This window comes from Ictidomys tridecemlineatus, chromosome 3, assembly GCF_052094955.1.
Source record: "Ictidomys tridecemlineatus isolate mIctTri1 chromosome 3, mIctTri1.hap1, whole genome shotgun sequence".
NCBI classification, from domain to species: domain Eukaryota; kingdom Metazoa; phylum Chordata; class Mammalia; order Rodentia; family Sciuridae; genus Ictidomys; species Ictidomys tridecemlineatus.
Window position 1 is genome coordinate 37,082,053 of NC_135479.1, and position 15,895 is coordinate 37,097,947.

Below are 15,895 nucleotides of genomic sequence, written 5' to 3' on the forward strand. Positions count from 1 at the left end.
CCACCGTTGGTCCTGCTGGGATTACAAAAACCTCCTAATTTTCCTGACCATTCTCCATATAGCAACAAGATTTTTAATGTTTAAGGGAAAAAAAGTCTAACACACATTCAAAGAGAGTGAGAAATATTAAATCAAACAAGAGGGCACTGTTGTTTGCAGCCAAACATTAAACTGTTATTTTCTTTCTTTTCTCTCTCATCAAGTAAAGTTTGATGTATGCAGTAAATACACCTACACAACCATCAGATCATCTTTCAAAAAATGTAAATCTGGGCTAGAATTGTGGCTCAGTGGTAGAGTGCTTGCCTATCATGGGTGAGGCAGTGAGTTAGATACTCAGCACCACATTAAAAAAAAAATAAATAAATAAAGGTTAAATTCTTTTTTTAAAAATGTAAAGCTGATCATGCCTCTGGTGTATAAACCCTTTAATGCATTCCTTTTGTACTTAAGACTAAAATTCAGGTTCCTTCCTATGGCCTGTGAGTCTTGGGCAGTTTAGCTCAATGTCTATCTAACATTATTTTATGCCTTTCAGTCACTCATTTCACCTTTTGCTAGCTCTATTAGCCCTCAAACACACCAAGCAGTTTCCCACCTTAGACCATTAACAAATATTGCTTCTAATGTCTAATATTCTTTCCCCCAACCTCTCACATGACTAGCTTCTCATAATTTAAGTCTCTGTTTAGTTGCTTCAGAAAAGCATTCTCTGATTACCCAATCTAAAAGGTTCTCCTCTCTCAACACTCACTGCCACCCTAATTCTAGCTCTCTTATTCAATTTGTAAATTGCATATTTATTCTCTTTTCCTACTAGACTGTAAATTCCATGAAGGCAAATATCATGTCTATTTTTATTACTGCTTGACACTCATTACCTAGGATAATGCCTGACACATAGCAAATACTCGGCATTTTTTGCCAGGCGTGGTTGCATATGCCTGTAATCCCAGTAAACAGGAGGCTGAGCAGGAGGATCTCAAGTTCGAGGTTAGCCTTAGCAACCCTAAGCAACTTGTGAGACCCTTTTCCAAAATAAAAAATAAAAGGGGGGCTGGGATTGTGGCTCAGTGATAGAGCACTTGCCTTGCATGTATGAAGTACTGGGTTCAAGATTCAGCACCACATAAAGATAAATAAAGGTATTGCCCATCTACAACTAAAAATTAAAAAATATATTTGAAAAGAAAAAAAGGCTGGGGATGTAGTTTGTTAGTAGAGCACCTCTAGGTTCACTCTCTAGTAACCCCCTTTAAAAAAAAAAACTCTCAGTATTTCTTGAATAAATTCTAAAATCAGCAATTAAGGCCTTCTATAATCCACCTAAATCTACTTTTCAACATAGCCTCCATTATTTTTGTTGCCCTATGGTTAAACAAATGAAACCACTTTCTCCTTACATATACTCTACATTTCTCCCTTAACCTGGAAAGCCCTTTACCACTACTGTGACTTGCCCCAAATGTACTAATCTTTTGAGGTCCACCTAATCCACAAAACTTTAGTGGACATCTGTTATGGCATGTGAGTGCAGCAGTACCAGGTTATGTCACTATATTAAAAAGCAACTGGCAGAGAGAAGCTGAGATTAAACACGAAGTTAAAACACTGATCTTCCCATTATTTGTTTGCATGGATCAATATACTTGGCTTCTGTTTAAGCTAGTTTGAACAGCCTTATCTCTTCCAGCTGGTACTTCTATTAACCTATGTGATTTCTTTTAATGCCTTTTAATATAGAGTACAGTCACTTCTTACTGTACTGTACAATACATATAATCACCTCTTCCATTGTACTATACATTTGAGGGTGGGACTTTTTTATGGGGTATTTATTTGTTGACTATTAAGAACTGATTTTTTTTTAAACAGCCTTTCCTTTCTCATGTAATAACTTCACTTTACTTTTGGAATATCTTCATGGGATTATTCATCAAGATGTCTTCTTTCCCATCTAAGAATGAAATAGAAAGTGGAAGGGGAACCTGAGCCAAGATTAGACAATTGGTATTTGAATTTTGAGCACAATGACAAATATACAGAAACTGAAGATTGCTGACTGCAATAATGTTGCCTGGATGAGACTTTGCTAAATCCTGCTAGAAAAACCCAATAGGGGGTTGGGGCTGGGGATCAGCAGTAGACCACTGTCTCCCATGTGCGAGACCCTGGGTTTGGTCCTCAGCAGCACATTAAAAAAAAAAAAAAAATCCAATAGGATTGTGAAGTTCCTGTCCTTTGTGGGCTGGTTTGTTAGGTACTTCATATACTTCAAATAATTATTTTTAAATTGGTCTGTTTGTTTCTATTGTTTCCAATCAAAAGAATTCTGGTTGATACAATGTTAATTTCCCATTCATTTATTAGTTAATGTTATTTCTCAACTTTCTTATGTGTGTATGTGGTGCTGGGGAATTGAACCCAGGGCTTTGTGTATACAGGGCAAGCACTCTACAAATTGAACTATATCTCCAGCCTTCAACTTTGTATTTTGGATGTTAAGAACTTTGTATTTTTGATGTTATGAATGGTCAAGCACCTATTATGTACGAGATGCTTAATGTAGAAACGTTGTTTCTAGTCCTTAAAAAAAAATCTCACATGGGCTGGGGATGTGGCTCAAGTGGTAGCGCGCTCCCCTTGTATGCGTGGGGCCCAGGATGGATCCTCAGCACCACATACAAACAAAGATGTTGTGTCCGTGGAGAATTAAAAAATAAATATAAAAAATAAAATCTCACATCAACTAGACTTTCTCAGTTATTTTAGTGGAGTAAAAAACATTTTAGAACCATAATTAACGGTAACTTTTAAGATTGAAACAAAACTAAACCCAAACTTTGTTTTTTGAGGGTTCTAAGTGTGCGTCTACCTCTAGCACAGTGAATAATACCTTCTCATTATTAGCTCTTTAGTTCTGAGATAGAGAAGGGATAATAAGGGAGGAGTTGAACTCTTAAATCCAAGTCCAATAAAACCGAATCAGACTCAAAGGTGGCAAAGTTGTATACAATTTGTACTTTGCAAAGCCTACATATTTTACATTAGTTTCGTTTTACAAAATGAAAAGCTCCAAGCACCTCCTGTGTCAAAGTGCCCCAGTTCATCCTAGAATTCATCAGAATCCCTCTGCTTTAGCACTGTATTCATACACTTCCTACCCGGTACGAAGGCAGGAAACCATTCTCATCTAATATAAAAAGTGCCTAGAAATGTAACTAAATGTAACATCTAGGAGACAGTCAAGCTTGGATGAAAAGTAATTGTCTCAAGTTCTGACGAACAAGAGGGCCTTTCTCATTCCAGTAATCCTTCTTTGTAATCGGATGCAAAAAAGCCAGAACTTCTCTCTCTGCCAGGTCGCTTTAAGTCCTTTCCCGAAGGCGGCAGAAGATAAATTAAGCACCAGCCCCGCCACGTGTGTAAGAAAAGTGTCCTCTCACCTCCAGATTCCCTTTCTCCCTACCCTCCGGGTTCGCTGGCCCCAGGGAAAACAGGCCTCGGCAGCGGCGGCCGGAGCTCCACCCCCCGGCGCCACACTATGTCAGAAAGACCTGCGCAGAGAGGGTCGGAAGGGTGGCTTCCCACAGCGGCAGAGCCTTCTAAGGGAGCAAAAAACAAAAAGCGGAAAATCCATCTGCAAAACCAAGATCCTTATTACCTCCTAAATAAGAGGAGACGGAAGCGGAAGTCCCGGTGTAGGTCATAGAGTACCCTTGTTCCGGTTTCAGTGCTGCGTTCAGGACTAGAGCGCCTTTCTTCCGCCGGCCGTCCCTGGGGTCCTTGCGGCTTCTGTTTCCGGGTGCGGCTTCTGTCATAAAGCAAAGCCGAGACGTTCTTTCTAACGTGGCGTCGTGGGCACTTTGCGCCTCGCCTGGGGTCAGCAAGCAAGGACGAGCGCCGACAGGGGTACTTTGTAGCCAACAGCTGGAGCCGTCCTTGCGTCCCGGGCCCTCGCTGTGGCACCTGTGATCCCTCAGAGCTGGCTGGGTTTTCAGCCCTCACAGGGGCGCTGATTCGCAGCTCCAGGACTGCAGGTCGAGAGGCCAGCGCTCCTTAGCCCATACCCGTCCCTAGTCTCGCTCTGCCCTGTAAAGTGCAGCATTTGACAGGTGCCCCCTACCCACATATCACTTCACAGCTCGCGGAAGTTAACTTTCTTCTTAACCTCACTTTGACATCTGTCCACTCTTCCCCTGCAGAAGAGATCTTTTCCTCTCAGTTGAATCTCCCAGTAAAACAAATCTGAAGTCCCGGATGTCATGCAGCTCCCATCGGATAAAAACTTTCTTTAAAAGTTCATGCTTACTAGGGAGTTTGTGGGAAAAGTGAAACCCAATATACACAGAACACTATGGCTGAGCACGGAGCGCACATTACAACTGCTTCTGTGGCTGATGACCAGCCATCCATCTTTGAGGTGGTAGCCCAGGACAGTTTAATGACAGCAGTGAGACCTGCTTTGCAGCATGTGGTCAAGGTAAGGTATTCTGAAAGGTGTCAGGAACGATTGGGTAAAAATACCAAACTATTGTTTGACAGCCTAGGGTTTGAAATAAGTAATTTGTTTATAATTGATTTCTCATGGCCTAATGGATATTTAGTCCATCAGTATTGAGTCCCATACTCAGTACCTAGCACTTGAGGGATATTGTTAGACCCCAAAAGGAGTTGACTTGTTTAAGCCAAATAGAATTTAAAGGGGAGGAGGAAATGTAAATTCATGGTATAGTAGCAGTGTACTACAATTTCATTTGATTTCTTTTGCTTTAGGTTCTTGCAGAATCCAATCCTGCCCAATGTGGCTTCTTTTGGAGGTGGTTTGATGAAATCTTTACTCTGCTAGATTTTCTGCTCCAGCAGCACTATTTGTCTAAAACCAGTGCCTCATTTTCTGAGAACTTTTATGGCTTAAAGCGGGTTGTAATGGGGGACTCTCCCAGGTTGCAGAGACTGGCCAGCGCGGGTCTCCCCAAGAAGCAGCTTTGGAAATCAGTTATGTTCCTGGTTCTTCTTCCCTATCTGAAAGTGAAGCTGGAGAAGCTGGTCTCCAGCCTGAGAGAAGAGGATGAATATTCCATTCATCCTCCTTCTTCCCACTGGAAACGATTTTACAGAGCCTTTCTGGCAGCCTATCCATTTGTTAATATGGCCTGGGAAGGTTGGTTTCTTGTACAACAACTTCAATACATCCTAGGAAAAGCTCAGCACCACTCACCCCTGCTGAAGCTGGCTGGAGTTCGGCTAGGTCGACTGACAATTCAGGATATACAAGCTCTGGAGCACAGACCAGCTGAATTTGGCAGGATGCAGCAACCAGCCAGGAGGTAAGGCCTTAACACTCCCAAAACATCTTTTAAAAAATTCTAAAATCTTATTCCACTTTTATGAAATTTACCTCCCTCAGTCTATTTTTGTTTTATAAAATCATAGAAAAGTTATTCCTTGTGTCCATAAAACAAGGACTGCCATCTTGGTAGCACTATCATACTAATTACATTTTAATGCTAGGTCCCAGACTAGGTGTTTGCTTTATGAACACTCTTTTTTTTAGATGGACACAATATCCTCATTGTACCTTTATGTGGTGCTAGGGATTGAACCCAATGCCCCACCATGCCCCCCGCCCCCGTACATCCACTTTTAAGCCTGATCACAACCCAATGAAGTAAATGCAGTTGCTCCATTGAACAGTTGAGGAAACCAAACCTTTACTCCTTGGTGAGGACTGCAAAACTAGAAGATGGTAGAGTTGAGATTCAAGACAAAGCAATACAATTCTAAATCGTATTGTATCACTTCTAGCTAGTGCTTGTGTTCTCCTACAAGTTCCTTTGTGTGTATGTGTATAATAAAATGATGCTAAGATATTTTTGTAAAAGAATTGTTTTTTTCTTTTTTTAAATATTTTTTATTGTAGGTAGACACAATACATCTTATTTATTTTTATGTGGTACTGGGGATTGAACTCAATGCCTCACACATGCTAGGCATGTGCTCTACCACCCCAGCCCAAATTATTTTTTTCTGGATGTACTATCTTCAACTAAAGTCTGCATAATCAAATTTTCTACTAATTTCTTTCTTAAAACATAAAACTTTAACTTTTTCTTTTTAAATATTATTTTAGTTGTAGATGGATGCAATATCTTTGTTTACTAATTTATTTTTATATGGTACTGAGGATTGAACCCAGTGCCTTGATGTGCGAGGCAAGCGCTGAGCTATAGCCCCAACCCCAAAACTTTAACTTTTTATTATTAAAAAAAGTTCAGTCCATACTGTGAGTCAGAAAGAGGAAATCATTTAGAATAGATCCTTAAGAAGAAAGGATGCCCGTCTAGCAACAAGTCAATTCCCAAATCAGAGATATTGATGAAAAGTGCAGAACTGCATTTATATTTTGGTCATTCTATGATTATAACTAGATAAACAATTTTTCTCTTTGCCTCCTTGTTCTCTTCCTAACAGTGTTAGTGAGAAGATAAAGTCAGTTCTGAAGAAAGCTGTGGGGGGTGTTGCCTTATCCCTCTCAACTGGCCTTTCTGTTGGCGTATTCTTCCTGCAGTTCCTTGATTGGTGGTACTCATCTGAAAATCAAGAAACCATCAAATCACTAACTGCACTGCCTACCCCACCACCACCTGTACACCTAGACTACAACTCTGACTCTCCCCTATTACCCAAAATGAAGACTGTGTGCCCTCTGTGCCGTAAAACCCGGGTGAATGATACTGTTCTTGCCACCTCTGGTTATGTGTTTTGTTATCGCTGTGTGTTTAATTATGTGAGGAGTCACCAAGCTTGTCCCATCACAGGTTATCCAACAGAAGTACAACATCTAATTAAACTGTACTCTCCTGAGAACTAAAAGGAATTAGCATCTTGTCTCATAACTTATGTGTTGCACTGTAAGGCCACAGGGTTGTTTTTCAGCATGGTATATAGCACTGATACTTCTCTTCCATAATTCATTAACTATATTAACTTAAACAACATATGGTTTTCTTTAAAAAACATACCTACTTGATCCTATCCTTTTAGCCTGCTCTTTAGACCCCTTCTACAGTTGACCAAGCTGGTTAAAATTAGGAGAATCAAGATTATAGGGCATATGAGGCTCAATATAGAGATGGAAAAAAGTTAGTACAGAAGCTTTTCTTCTTCTCAAAGAATAAGAGGTACAGAAGCACTCAAGAAAACCCCAGGTTAGGCCTCATAGTTGGGTGGTGAGGAAGCAGGACTTCTTTGGAAAAGGCATTTATCTCCCTGTGAGGCAGTTTTTTATCAGTTCACAAATGCTCTTTATAGAGCAAAACAACTCCCTCCACATACTGTGAACCATTTGTTAATCTGCTATAGTGTATCAGCTTTGAAGATTCTTTTATGAGCCATAATCTCTTTCTTGGGAAAGTGGTCGAAGAAAAATAGGAAAAAAAAAAAAGTTTACATAGAGTATGAAAATTTCAATGTGAAAGCAAAGCTAGCAAGCCATGAAAAGATAATATAACATAGTTATCCAACTGTGAGTAATAAAAACACCTTTCAATAAGCTCCTTCTGCTTGCTGATAATAGTTTGTTCAACTCATATGAATTATTCTGGTTATTACTAAAGTTTCTATGAAACAGTCAAGTAAAAATCTTAAGAATAAATGTTTCTGGCAAAAAACTATTCCATGCTGTCATGATTATGTGGAAACTTAAAAGATTACTCAACATGTTTTTAAAATAAATTTTTATTCAGACTATGTTTGGCTTCTTAAATATTTTGGTATTAATTATTAAAATTTTGCATTTTTTTAATAATCCAATAATTGGAACAAAATTTCTCTGTTCCTACATCAAGAATCAACTTTGTGTGAAATACCTTGTTTCAGAAATGGAATAGAAACACTGAAGCCTATATGGGAAAATTTATGCCATTAGATTAGCAGGTTGGTGAAAACATGGATTTTTAAAGAAATCATTAATAGAATAGGATGGATAAAAATAATTTAAGCGCCTTTGCTGAGATATGTGTTTTTCTATCCTTTCCTCATTTTAGCAACTCAAAGTACATTCTCTGATAGCATAAAGATGATACTGCTAAATTTCTAAATGGAGTAGCTAAGAAAAATCCTATGGATTTTTTTTCTTTTTGGGGGGTACTGGGATTGAACTCAGGCACTCAACCACTGAGCCACATTCCTTGCCTATTTCACATTTTATTTAGAGACAGGGTCTCACTGAGTTGCTTGGTGCCTCACTTTTCTGAGGCTGGCTTTGAACCCACAATCCTCCTGCCTCCCAAGCTGCTGGGATTACAGGCGTACACCACAGCACCCAGCAATCCTATGAATTTTAAAATGTTAAAATTATTACATACCACAAAAGAGTACATATTTTTTTTAATTCATAAAACCTCAAAGGTTTTATCAAACAAATAACACAGTTAATGAAAACATTTTTCATACAGTCAATAAGGGAACTGATTCAGATTCAGGATTAAAATGATGCAGTCCTTCACGAAGATTTCAAAGCCAGATTTTCCACCTCAACCTAAGAAGAGAAATATGAAAGTATCAATAATTCAAATATTTATCAAAAACAAACTTATACATAATAACACCAATATCCAAACAAGCTAGAACATGTGTGTTCTAAAACCACAACCAGAATCAGCTCAGAGAGAAGATTAAGGGATCATACCCTGGTCAAAGCCAACATTAAAGCAATGGCAATACCAGGTCAGTCTATACTTCGCTCATCATTGCATCACTACATTTCACCTTGTATTACCTAAAAGCAGCTGAATGCCCTCTACACATCCAAGAAAACTTAGGCTTACCTATGAAAAACAAGTTTCTTTTTAGATATTTTTCAATCATGGGATTCCAATATTTTATCTTTACTATGCTTTCAGTAACTCTGCTGTACAAAAATGCAAACTTGACCAAGTTTTGTTTTGGGGGGGAACTTTTTTATTTTGAAGCAGAGGAAAGTAGAGAAGCATTTACCATTCAGAAACACTTTTTTTGTTTTGTTTTGTTTAAAAGAGCCCTGACTCCATGCATGATAAAATCTCAGGGATGTTTGTTAAGAATTTATAAGCCGGGTGTGGTGACACATGCCTGTAATTCCAGCAGCTTGGGAGGCTGAGATAGAAGATCACTGAGTTCAAAACCAGTCTCAGCAATTTATCAAGGCCCTAAGCAACTCATTGAGACCCTGTCTTTGAATAAATTACAAAAAAAGGATGGGGATGTGGTTCAGCAGTTAAATGCCCATGAGTTCAATCCCTGGCACCAAAAAAAAAAAAAAAAAAAAAAAATTATAGAATTTATAGTTCTAAAGCAGAAGCTTTAGAAAAGACTTTCCTACTAAATTATAAAGTCCAAGCCGGCCACCCCTGTGGCCCAGTAGCTCAGAAGGCTGAGGCAGGAGGATCACAAGTTCAAAGCCAGCCTCAGCAACTGCGAGGCACTAAGCAACTCAGTGAGACCCTGTCTCTAAATAAAATACAAAATAGAGATAGGGATGTGGCTCAGTGGTCAAGTACCCCTGAGTTCAATCCCCGGTACCAAAAAGAAAATTATAAAGTCCAGTTCATTTAATATAAAATTCAATTTATAATTCTACCAGGAAAGATAAAAATCACAATGCTTTTGGACATGGTGACACATGCCTGTGGTCCCAGCTACCTGAGAGGCTAAGGCAGGAATTCCAATCACTTGAGGTCAGGAATTAGAGGTCAGCAAGACCCTCTCTCTAAAACAAACAAAAATACAGTCTCAAAATTTTTATACAAGAATCTTCTAATTTAAGAATCCAAGACTCAGGCTATGATTTGCCAAAAGTCTACAGCAAATTAACATCAGAGAGAAACTGGGCCTGACTATCAGATTCATTTTTCTACTAATAGCATCCAGGTTCCTATCCTTCACTAATGTGGGAGGCCATTGGCAAGATAAAACAAGGCAAATCCTGAGTAATCTACAACGTGAATAATGAATTTCTGAATGAGAAAGCTGACTACACTTAGTTTATTCCAAGTGATATATTCTGGTTGTATACTATTGCTTACATAGAAAAATACCAGTATCACAAAGTCACTTTCTCCACACATTTGACATCATATTGTCAATATGTGAATTACAATTCTGGAGTGATCATATACTTACTTCCTGTCTGTAAAACGTCAATAGACTGATATTCCATAATTAAAAATTGACACCTTTTGATCTATGTTTGTCTTTCAACAACTAAGCCCTATAAGGAGACAGAAACTAACTAGGTTCCTGTTAAACATGGGCTAGCTCTTCATCCCTTACAAGTGTAACAATATGTCAGAAATGGTGGGGAGGGGGAACTGAGAGCTTAATTTAAATAAATCTGCCTAAAATCATGAAATCTATGAGGAATCCCAGATCTGAATCATATATATTTTTAGTTGTAGATGGACACAATAACTTTATTTATTGATTGATTGACTGATTGATTGATTGATTTTTATGTGATGCTGGGATCAAACCCAGTGCTTCACCTGTGGTAGGCAAGCACTCTACCAAGGAGCTACAACCCCAGCCCATGACTGCCTGATTTTTGTTCCTTCTACTAGACCAGACTGCCTCCAGCTTTTCTCCCATCCAACATACACCCTCACTAACCTTAAAATATGGGGGTGTGATTATTTCATTACTCTCAAGTATTCAATTATTCCCCATTGTCCAAGAAATAAAACCCAAACTGCTATGCTTAGCATTCTCCATGTTTCAATACTGACCCACGCATGAAGCCCTGAGTTCAATCCCCAGCACCCAAACCACAATAAAACAGACCTAGATGTATCTTTAATACCATAACCCTAACATGTATTTTACAATCTACCCAACCCATACTCTTCTTAAATCCGCTATTTGGCCTTGTGCCTTCCATGCAGGAAGTCCTTATTTCCCTTAGTAGAAATCCTTCCCATACAGCAATCCCACCTCTCCAGTTTGTGACCCTCCAAAATGACACTTTGCATAAAGCCATCATCCAAAAGGAAGTATCTGGCCTTCCTCTGAATTACAGAAGCACGTGAATATTATCTTGTGGAACCTATCTTACGTTGTGTTTTAAGATCCAGAAAGACTCCTAACATGGAATTCAAGCTTTGCTCCAGCCATAACCAACAGGTAAATCTTCCTAATTTCTCTGGTCTGTACGTACACTCTGCTACACTGGAGTGCCTTCCATTATTCCATTCAATGGGGAGAATCCCTAAGTTTGATTTTAGTATTACTCAAATGTCACCTTTTCTATTTCCCCCAGTCAAACCTTTCTCTGACTCTCACAGCATTTTCTTCCACCACAGCAGGCATCACCTGCCACCTCATCCACTCACGTTTTCTCCCCTCTCTCCCACCAGTCCTGTTAGGAGTTCCTAAAGAATAAGGACTAGTTTCCGTAAAGGGTACTTAAAAGGAGTTCAATACAAGAGCGTTTAATTCAGTCAATGGGCGACCGACCCTACCAAAGCCTAAATTTCTGGATTATAAAAGCTTAGCATAATTAATAAAGCGGACTTACCTCCAATGTGTCACGTGGGTAAGGACCACACCTCAGCATCTCCAAGCCCTCATTCCCCCACCCTCTAGCTCACACGCTCTGAAGAGATCCCTCTGCAGGACAACCGTGCTTCCACGCAGTAGATTCTCAAATAAAGTTAAGGTCCAAACCCCGCCAACGCCAAGAACAACTGAAGCCGTCCTTGGGGGCGGGGGAAACAGGAGTAAGGCCGAAGCCAGGGCTCAAATCAAAAGCCCAGGCAGGTATCCACAACCCGCTTTCCGAACGCCTAAACCTCCTACGATCTAGACTCTCAGCAGGCACGTCCTCGCCTGGGAGAATGATGGCAGCCAAGCCCCAGACTCTCCGACCTCAGCCACGGCTGCTTCCCGCGTCCTCTTCCCTCTACCTAGCTCCTGGGTCCGCATCCCACAGCCCAGCGCGGCCCCTGGTTAGACAACCAATCCCGGGGCGTTCATACGTCACGTGGGTGAGCGTAAGGCGGGGCTGGCCTGAAGAGCAGCCAATTGGAGACCGAGGCAAACGCCAGCGATAGGACTGACGTGGTGGAGGCATCTATTCGGTCCCCTCTATGTGTCGCCTCTAGTCTCCCTGCAATTTTTACCCCGATACAATTCCCTGTCTTCGGATCTCGAGGCCACTGTTAGGCCGAATAATTTTGCCTGTGTCTTGACGTTTAACAACGGGGAAGAGCCTCATGCGAGGTGGTGGAGTATGTGTGCCCTTGCAGGAAAGACTACTGATTTAGACTTTGATCCCACACCCCAGTAATTATAGTGCTCTTCTCAGGTTCCCACCTGAGACTAGGGATTGCGGTGGGTCCAACAGATGAGGGTGTCCTTCCCTGTCCAGGGAGAACTCGTTGGGTGGCTGGGCTTTTGGACACTTCCAAAGGAAAAAAAAAAAAAGAAAGAAAGAAAGATGTCAAAAGAAAAGTGCAGCTAAATGCAAAAGTCGTGGGAAGGCAAGCGGGAAAGACCTGCCTGGGAGGGGTGGCATTTCTTCTGGGTCTTGAAGGATGGCTGATATTTGAGGATTAGGAGGTTCTGGGAGAAAGAAAGATTTAAACTCCGAATTAGCTGAGAAAGCGAGTTTAACAAATTTTGATAAAGTTGATAGGTGCTTCTCAAAATTCTATGAGTTAAGCCGGGCGTGGTGGCGCACACCTGTAATCCCAGCAACCCAAGAGGCTGAGGCAGGAGGATTCCAAGTTCAAAGCCAGCCTGATCAATTTAGCCAAGCCCTAAACAACTTAGTGAAATCCTGTATCAAAAATAAAAAAAGCTGAGGATGCGGCTCAGTGGCAAGATCCCCCTGAGTTCAATCAGGACTAGGATTTGAACACCCTATGTATCTCTACCTATGTATCTCTACCCGGTACCCAATAAATAAATAAATAGATAGATAGATAGATAGATAGATAGATAGATAGATAGATAGATAGATAAATAAATAAATTCTATGAGTTAGAAACACCTGTCAGCAATACAGATATCCTCCAACGTAAAAAGTAAACAACAACAACAATAACAACAAAAAACAGTGTGCCTGGCACCCAACCAAGAGTAACCAACCATTCTTTTTTAAAAAATATTTTTTAAAATTTAATTAGTTATATGTGACAGCAGAATGCATTACAATTCTTATTACACATATAGAGCACAATTTTTTATAGCTCTGGTGGTACACAAAGTAGAGTCACACGATTCATGTCTTCATACATGTACTTAGGGGTAATGATGTCCATCTGTCCAATCAGTTCTAGGGTTCAGTCCAATCATGTGTATTTTTAATAAAGGCTCCAGGGGTGATTCTGATTCACACCAAAATTTAAGAACCAATGTTAGTGTTAAAGAAAAGTGGTAGGAGAAAAATGGGCTAAGGCTTTGCTAAGGGTATTAGCTAGTTGGCAATGTAGTTGATAGGTGCTTCTCAAAATTCTATGAGTTAAGCCGGGCGTGGTGGTGCACATTATTATTATTATTATTATTATTATTATTATTATTATTATTCTGGAGAAAGTAGGAGAATTAAAGATTTTTCTGGAAAAAGTTATTCTGGAGAAAGTTGGAGAATTAAAGATTTCAGAGGCCAAGGAGTTGGGTGATCAGGGTTGTCCTTAAGGAAACTCAATCTGCAACTGTGTTTAGTTTAGAGGGGACTAAAGAGTGAAAGCAGGGGAAGGCATCTCAAGGTGAAAGCTAAGAAGAGCCTAAATGAGACTAGCAATTGAAAAGGAGTGGTGACAAAGGAAAGGCGAATGAAGATTGCAATGAGTGTCAGACAGTGATGGGCAATGGAGGAAAACAAAATGGCTTCTGTACCGGAACCATCCAGAACCTCTCTTGTACTTTCTAAATCTTATCTTTTTTTAACCTAGTGCTTCCTTCCTTACAGGTTCCAGTGCACACATGTCATTTGGGAAATCTTTTCTGATTCTCACAAGTATATTTATTGTCATAGTTATTGTCACTTCTCAGAATACCCAGTGTACACTGCTCATATATTGCTAGCTCTAGAGTGGCTCTAGACTGCGTTGGTCATGCACATGCAACTTAAACTCGGTTCTTCAGTTTTCCTGTCTGTAATGAGAATAAGAGGGTGATAACAGCATCTTCCCCACAAAGATGCCATAAGATGAATAAGCACAATGCCTAGTACACAGAATCCTCAGATGATGTTATTGAGTTACTATTATGAGTTGTTTAATACATGTTTTCCCTCTTTTAGGTTGTGAATAGGACATGTGTCTTATTTTTCAGCTATCAGTATGTGGCAGAATGATAGTTGATGGGCTTTGGATTTAGATAGACCAGTGTTCAAATCCCAGTTCTGTTACTTACTAGATAAATAATCTTGAGCTTTATTTATCTTGCTGAACTATTTTGTCATTTATAAGATAATAGAAATTATATGTCTTATAAATTGTTATGAGGATCATACGAAAGAATGAAAGTTGCATATTTGGTCCAAATGAGGCAGTCACTAAATGGCAGTTTTTATTTTGGCATGTATTCCCAGAGCACAGCATCATGTTTGGAACATAGTAATCACTCACTAATTGATGCTTGAATGCAAAACTGACATTATATGTCTGGCACCATGCCAGACTCTTTTTATGTATTGTGTGACTTAATTCTCACAAGTACTCTGTGCAGAAGCACTATTATTATCTCCAATTTACATGGAAAGGTCCTAAGGCTTAGATTAGCTTAACGTAGCTAGAATGTAGCAGGACTAGGGTTTGAATACCCTGTGTATTTCAAAACAGCTGATTGAATAAAAGTTTTCTAACAGAGTCAGGAGGTGGCATTATGGAGCCAAGACTGTTGTTCTTGGTCACTATTTTCTCCACAGTCATTTCTCTGAAAGAATTGAGGGTGAGATGGAGGCACCTGGTAGGTAGGAACCAACTCTTCCTCTTCAGCAGGTATTTGACAGTTTCTTTTTGATGAATATACAGGCTGTGCATAACAATCTTTGCTGATAAACTGAAATAATTAGTGAATAGACACATATTAAACAAATTGGGTGTTCTGGTTTTAGTCAGTTTGATAATATAGCATGGCCAGATAATTTTCTCAAGACCAAGGGAAAAAAGCACTATCCAAGCTGTTGATTTCAAGTTGCTTTATATCAGGAACATTTGCTTTAGAGATATCAAAGCCAGTATTGGGCTGGGGTTGTGGCTCAGTGGTAGAGCGCTTGCCTAGCACATGTGAGGTCCTGGGTTCAATCCTCAGCACCACATAAAAATAAATAAATAAAATAAAGGTATCGTGTCCAACTACAACTAAAAAAATAAATATTTTTTTTAAAAAAGAGATATCAAAGTCAGTATGCGAATGGCTCCTAGCCTGACATTCATTTCCAAAAGACTTAACTATGGAGCTTTGAAGAAGGAAAAGAAAGCCTTTTTCTCATTGTCCACATTATACCCCCTTTGGCTGATTTGACCCTCTACATTGCACTGCAGGAGAGTAAGGAGGGAGCAACAATCCAGTTCACTGTTCTCCAGACGGAATGATGTTCCTCTGGTTGACTGGGAAGGAAAAGAGAAGGTGCTTAGGGAAACTTCTGATTCTGAAGGCTGTCAAGCAACCCAGAAGCCCACACCTGAAATGCTGAAACAGGAGTAGGATCATTTGAATTAGATTTGGTTTTGAAGCCCAGCACTTCCATGTAGTGTGTACAGCTCCCAGCAAGGTCCCTTGCATCGAGGAAGAACATTTCTAGTAAGTGGTAATCATTTTTACTCTTCTAAAAGTAAATAATTGCAGAAGATTTCAGTGCAGGAGTGAGACTGAGAATGAAGATAGGTAGTAGGACTGAAGTGAGACT

General features: G+C 39.8%; 2 protein-coding genes and 1 non-coding gene across 8 annotated transcripts in view; 1 reads left to right on the forward strand and 2 right to left on the reverse strand.

Moving 5' to 3' along the window:
• Ap2b1 (adaptor related protein complex 2 subunit beta 1) overlaps positions 1 to 11,981 on the reverse strand; it is a 128,852-nt gene extending 116,871 nt beyond the window's left edge. For 2 of the 4 annotated variants that reach the window (XM_013357040.4, XM_078042432.1), the window contains exon 1: positions 3,447 to 3,655. The gene's annotated coding sequence lies outside the window, so the exon portion shown is untranslated. The other 2 variants (XM_078042430.1, XM_013357042.4) reach the window with 2 other exon arrangements.
• Pex12 (peroxisomal biogenesis factor 12) lies at positions 3,754 to 6,876 on the forward strand. 3 transcript variants are annotated; one of them, XM_013356988.4, is made up of 4 exons: positions 3,754 to 3,912; positions 4,206 to 4,483; positions 4,777 to 5,330; positions 6,475 to 6,876. In XM_013356988.4, exons 2-4 carry the CDS (start codon positions 4,358 to 4,360, stop codon positions 6,872 to 6,874), a joined length of 1,080 nt encoding a protein of 359 aa, XP_013212442.2. In that variant the 5' UTR covers positions 3,754 to 3,912; positions 4,206 to 4,357; the 3' UTR covers positions 6,875 to 6,876. The 3 variants fall into 3 exon arrangements, with proteins under 3 accessions (XP_013212442.2, XP_077898560.1, XP_021579704.2); XM_078042434.1 differs by having other exon boundaries at positions 3,784 to 3,805; XM_021724029.3 differs by having other exon boundaries at positions 3,812 to 4,040.
• On the reverse strand, positions 8,663 to 8,759 carry LOC120884636 (Z30 small nucleolar RNA). The gene has a single exon (XR_005727058.2). It is a non-coding gene; the product is annotated as a Z30 small nucleolar RNA (small nucleolar RNA).
• Positions 11,982 to 15,895: the final 3,914 nt, after the last annotated feature.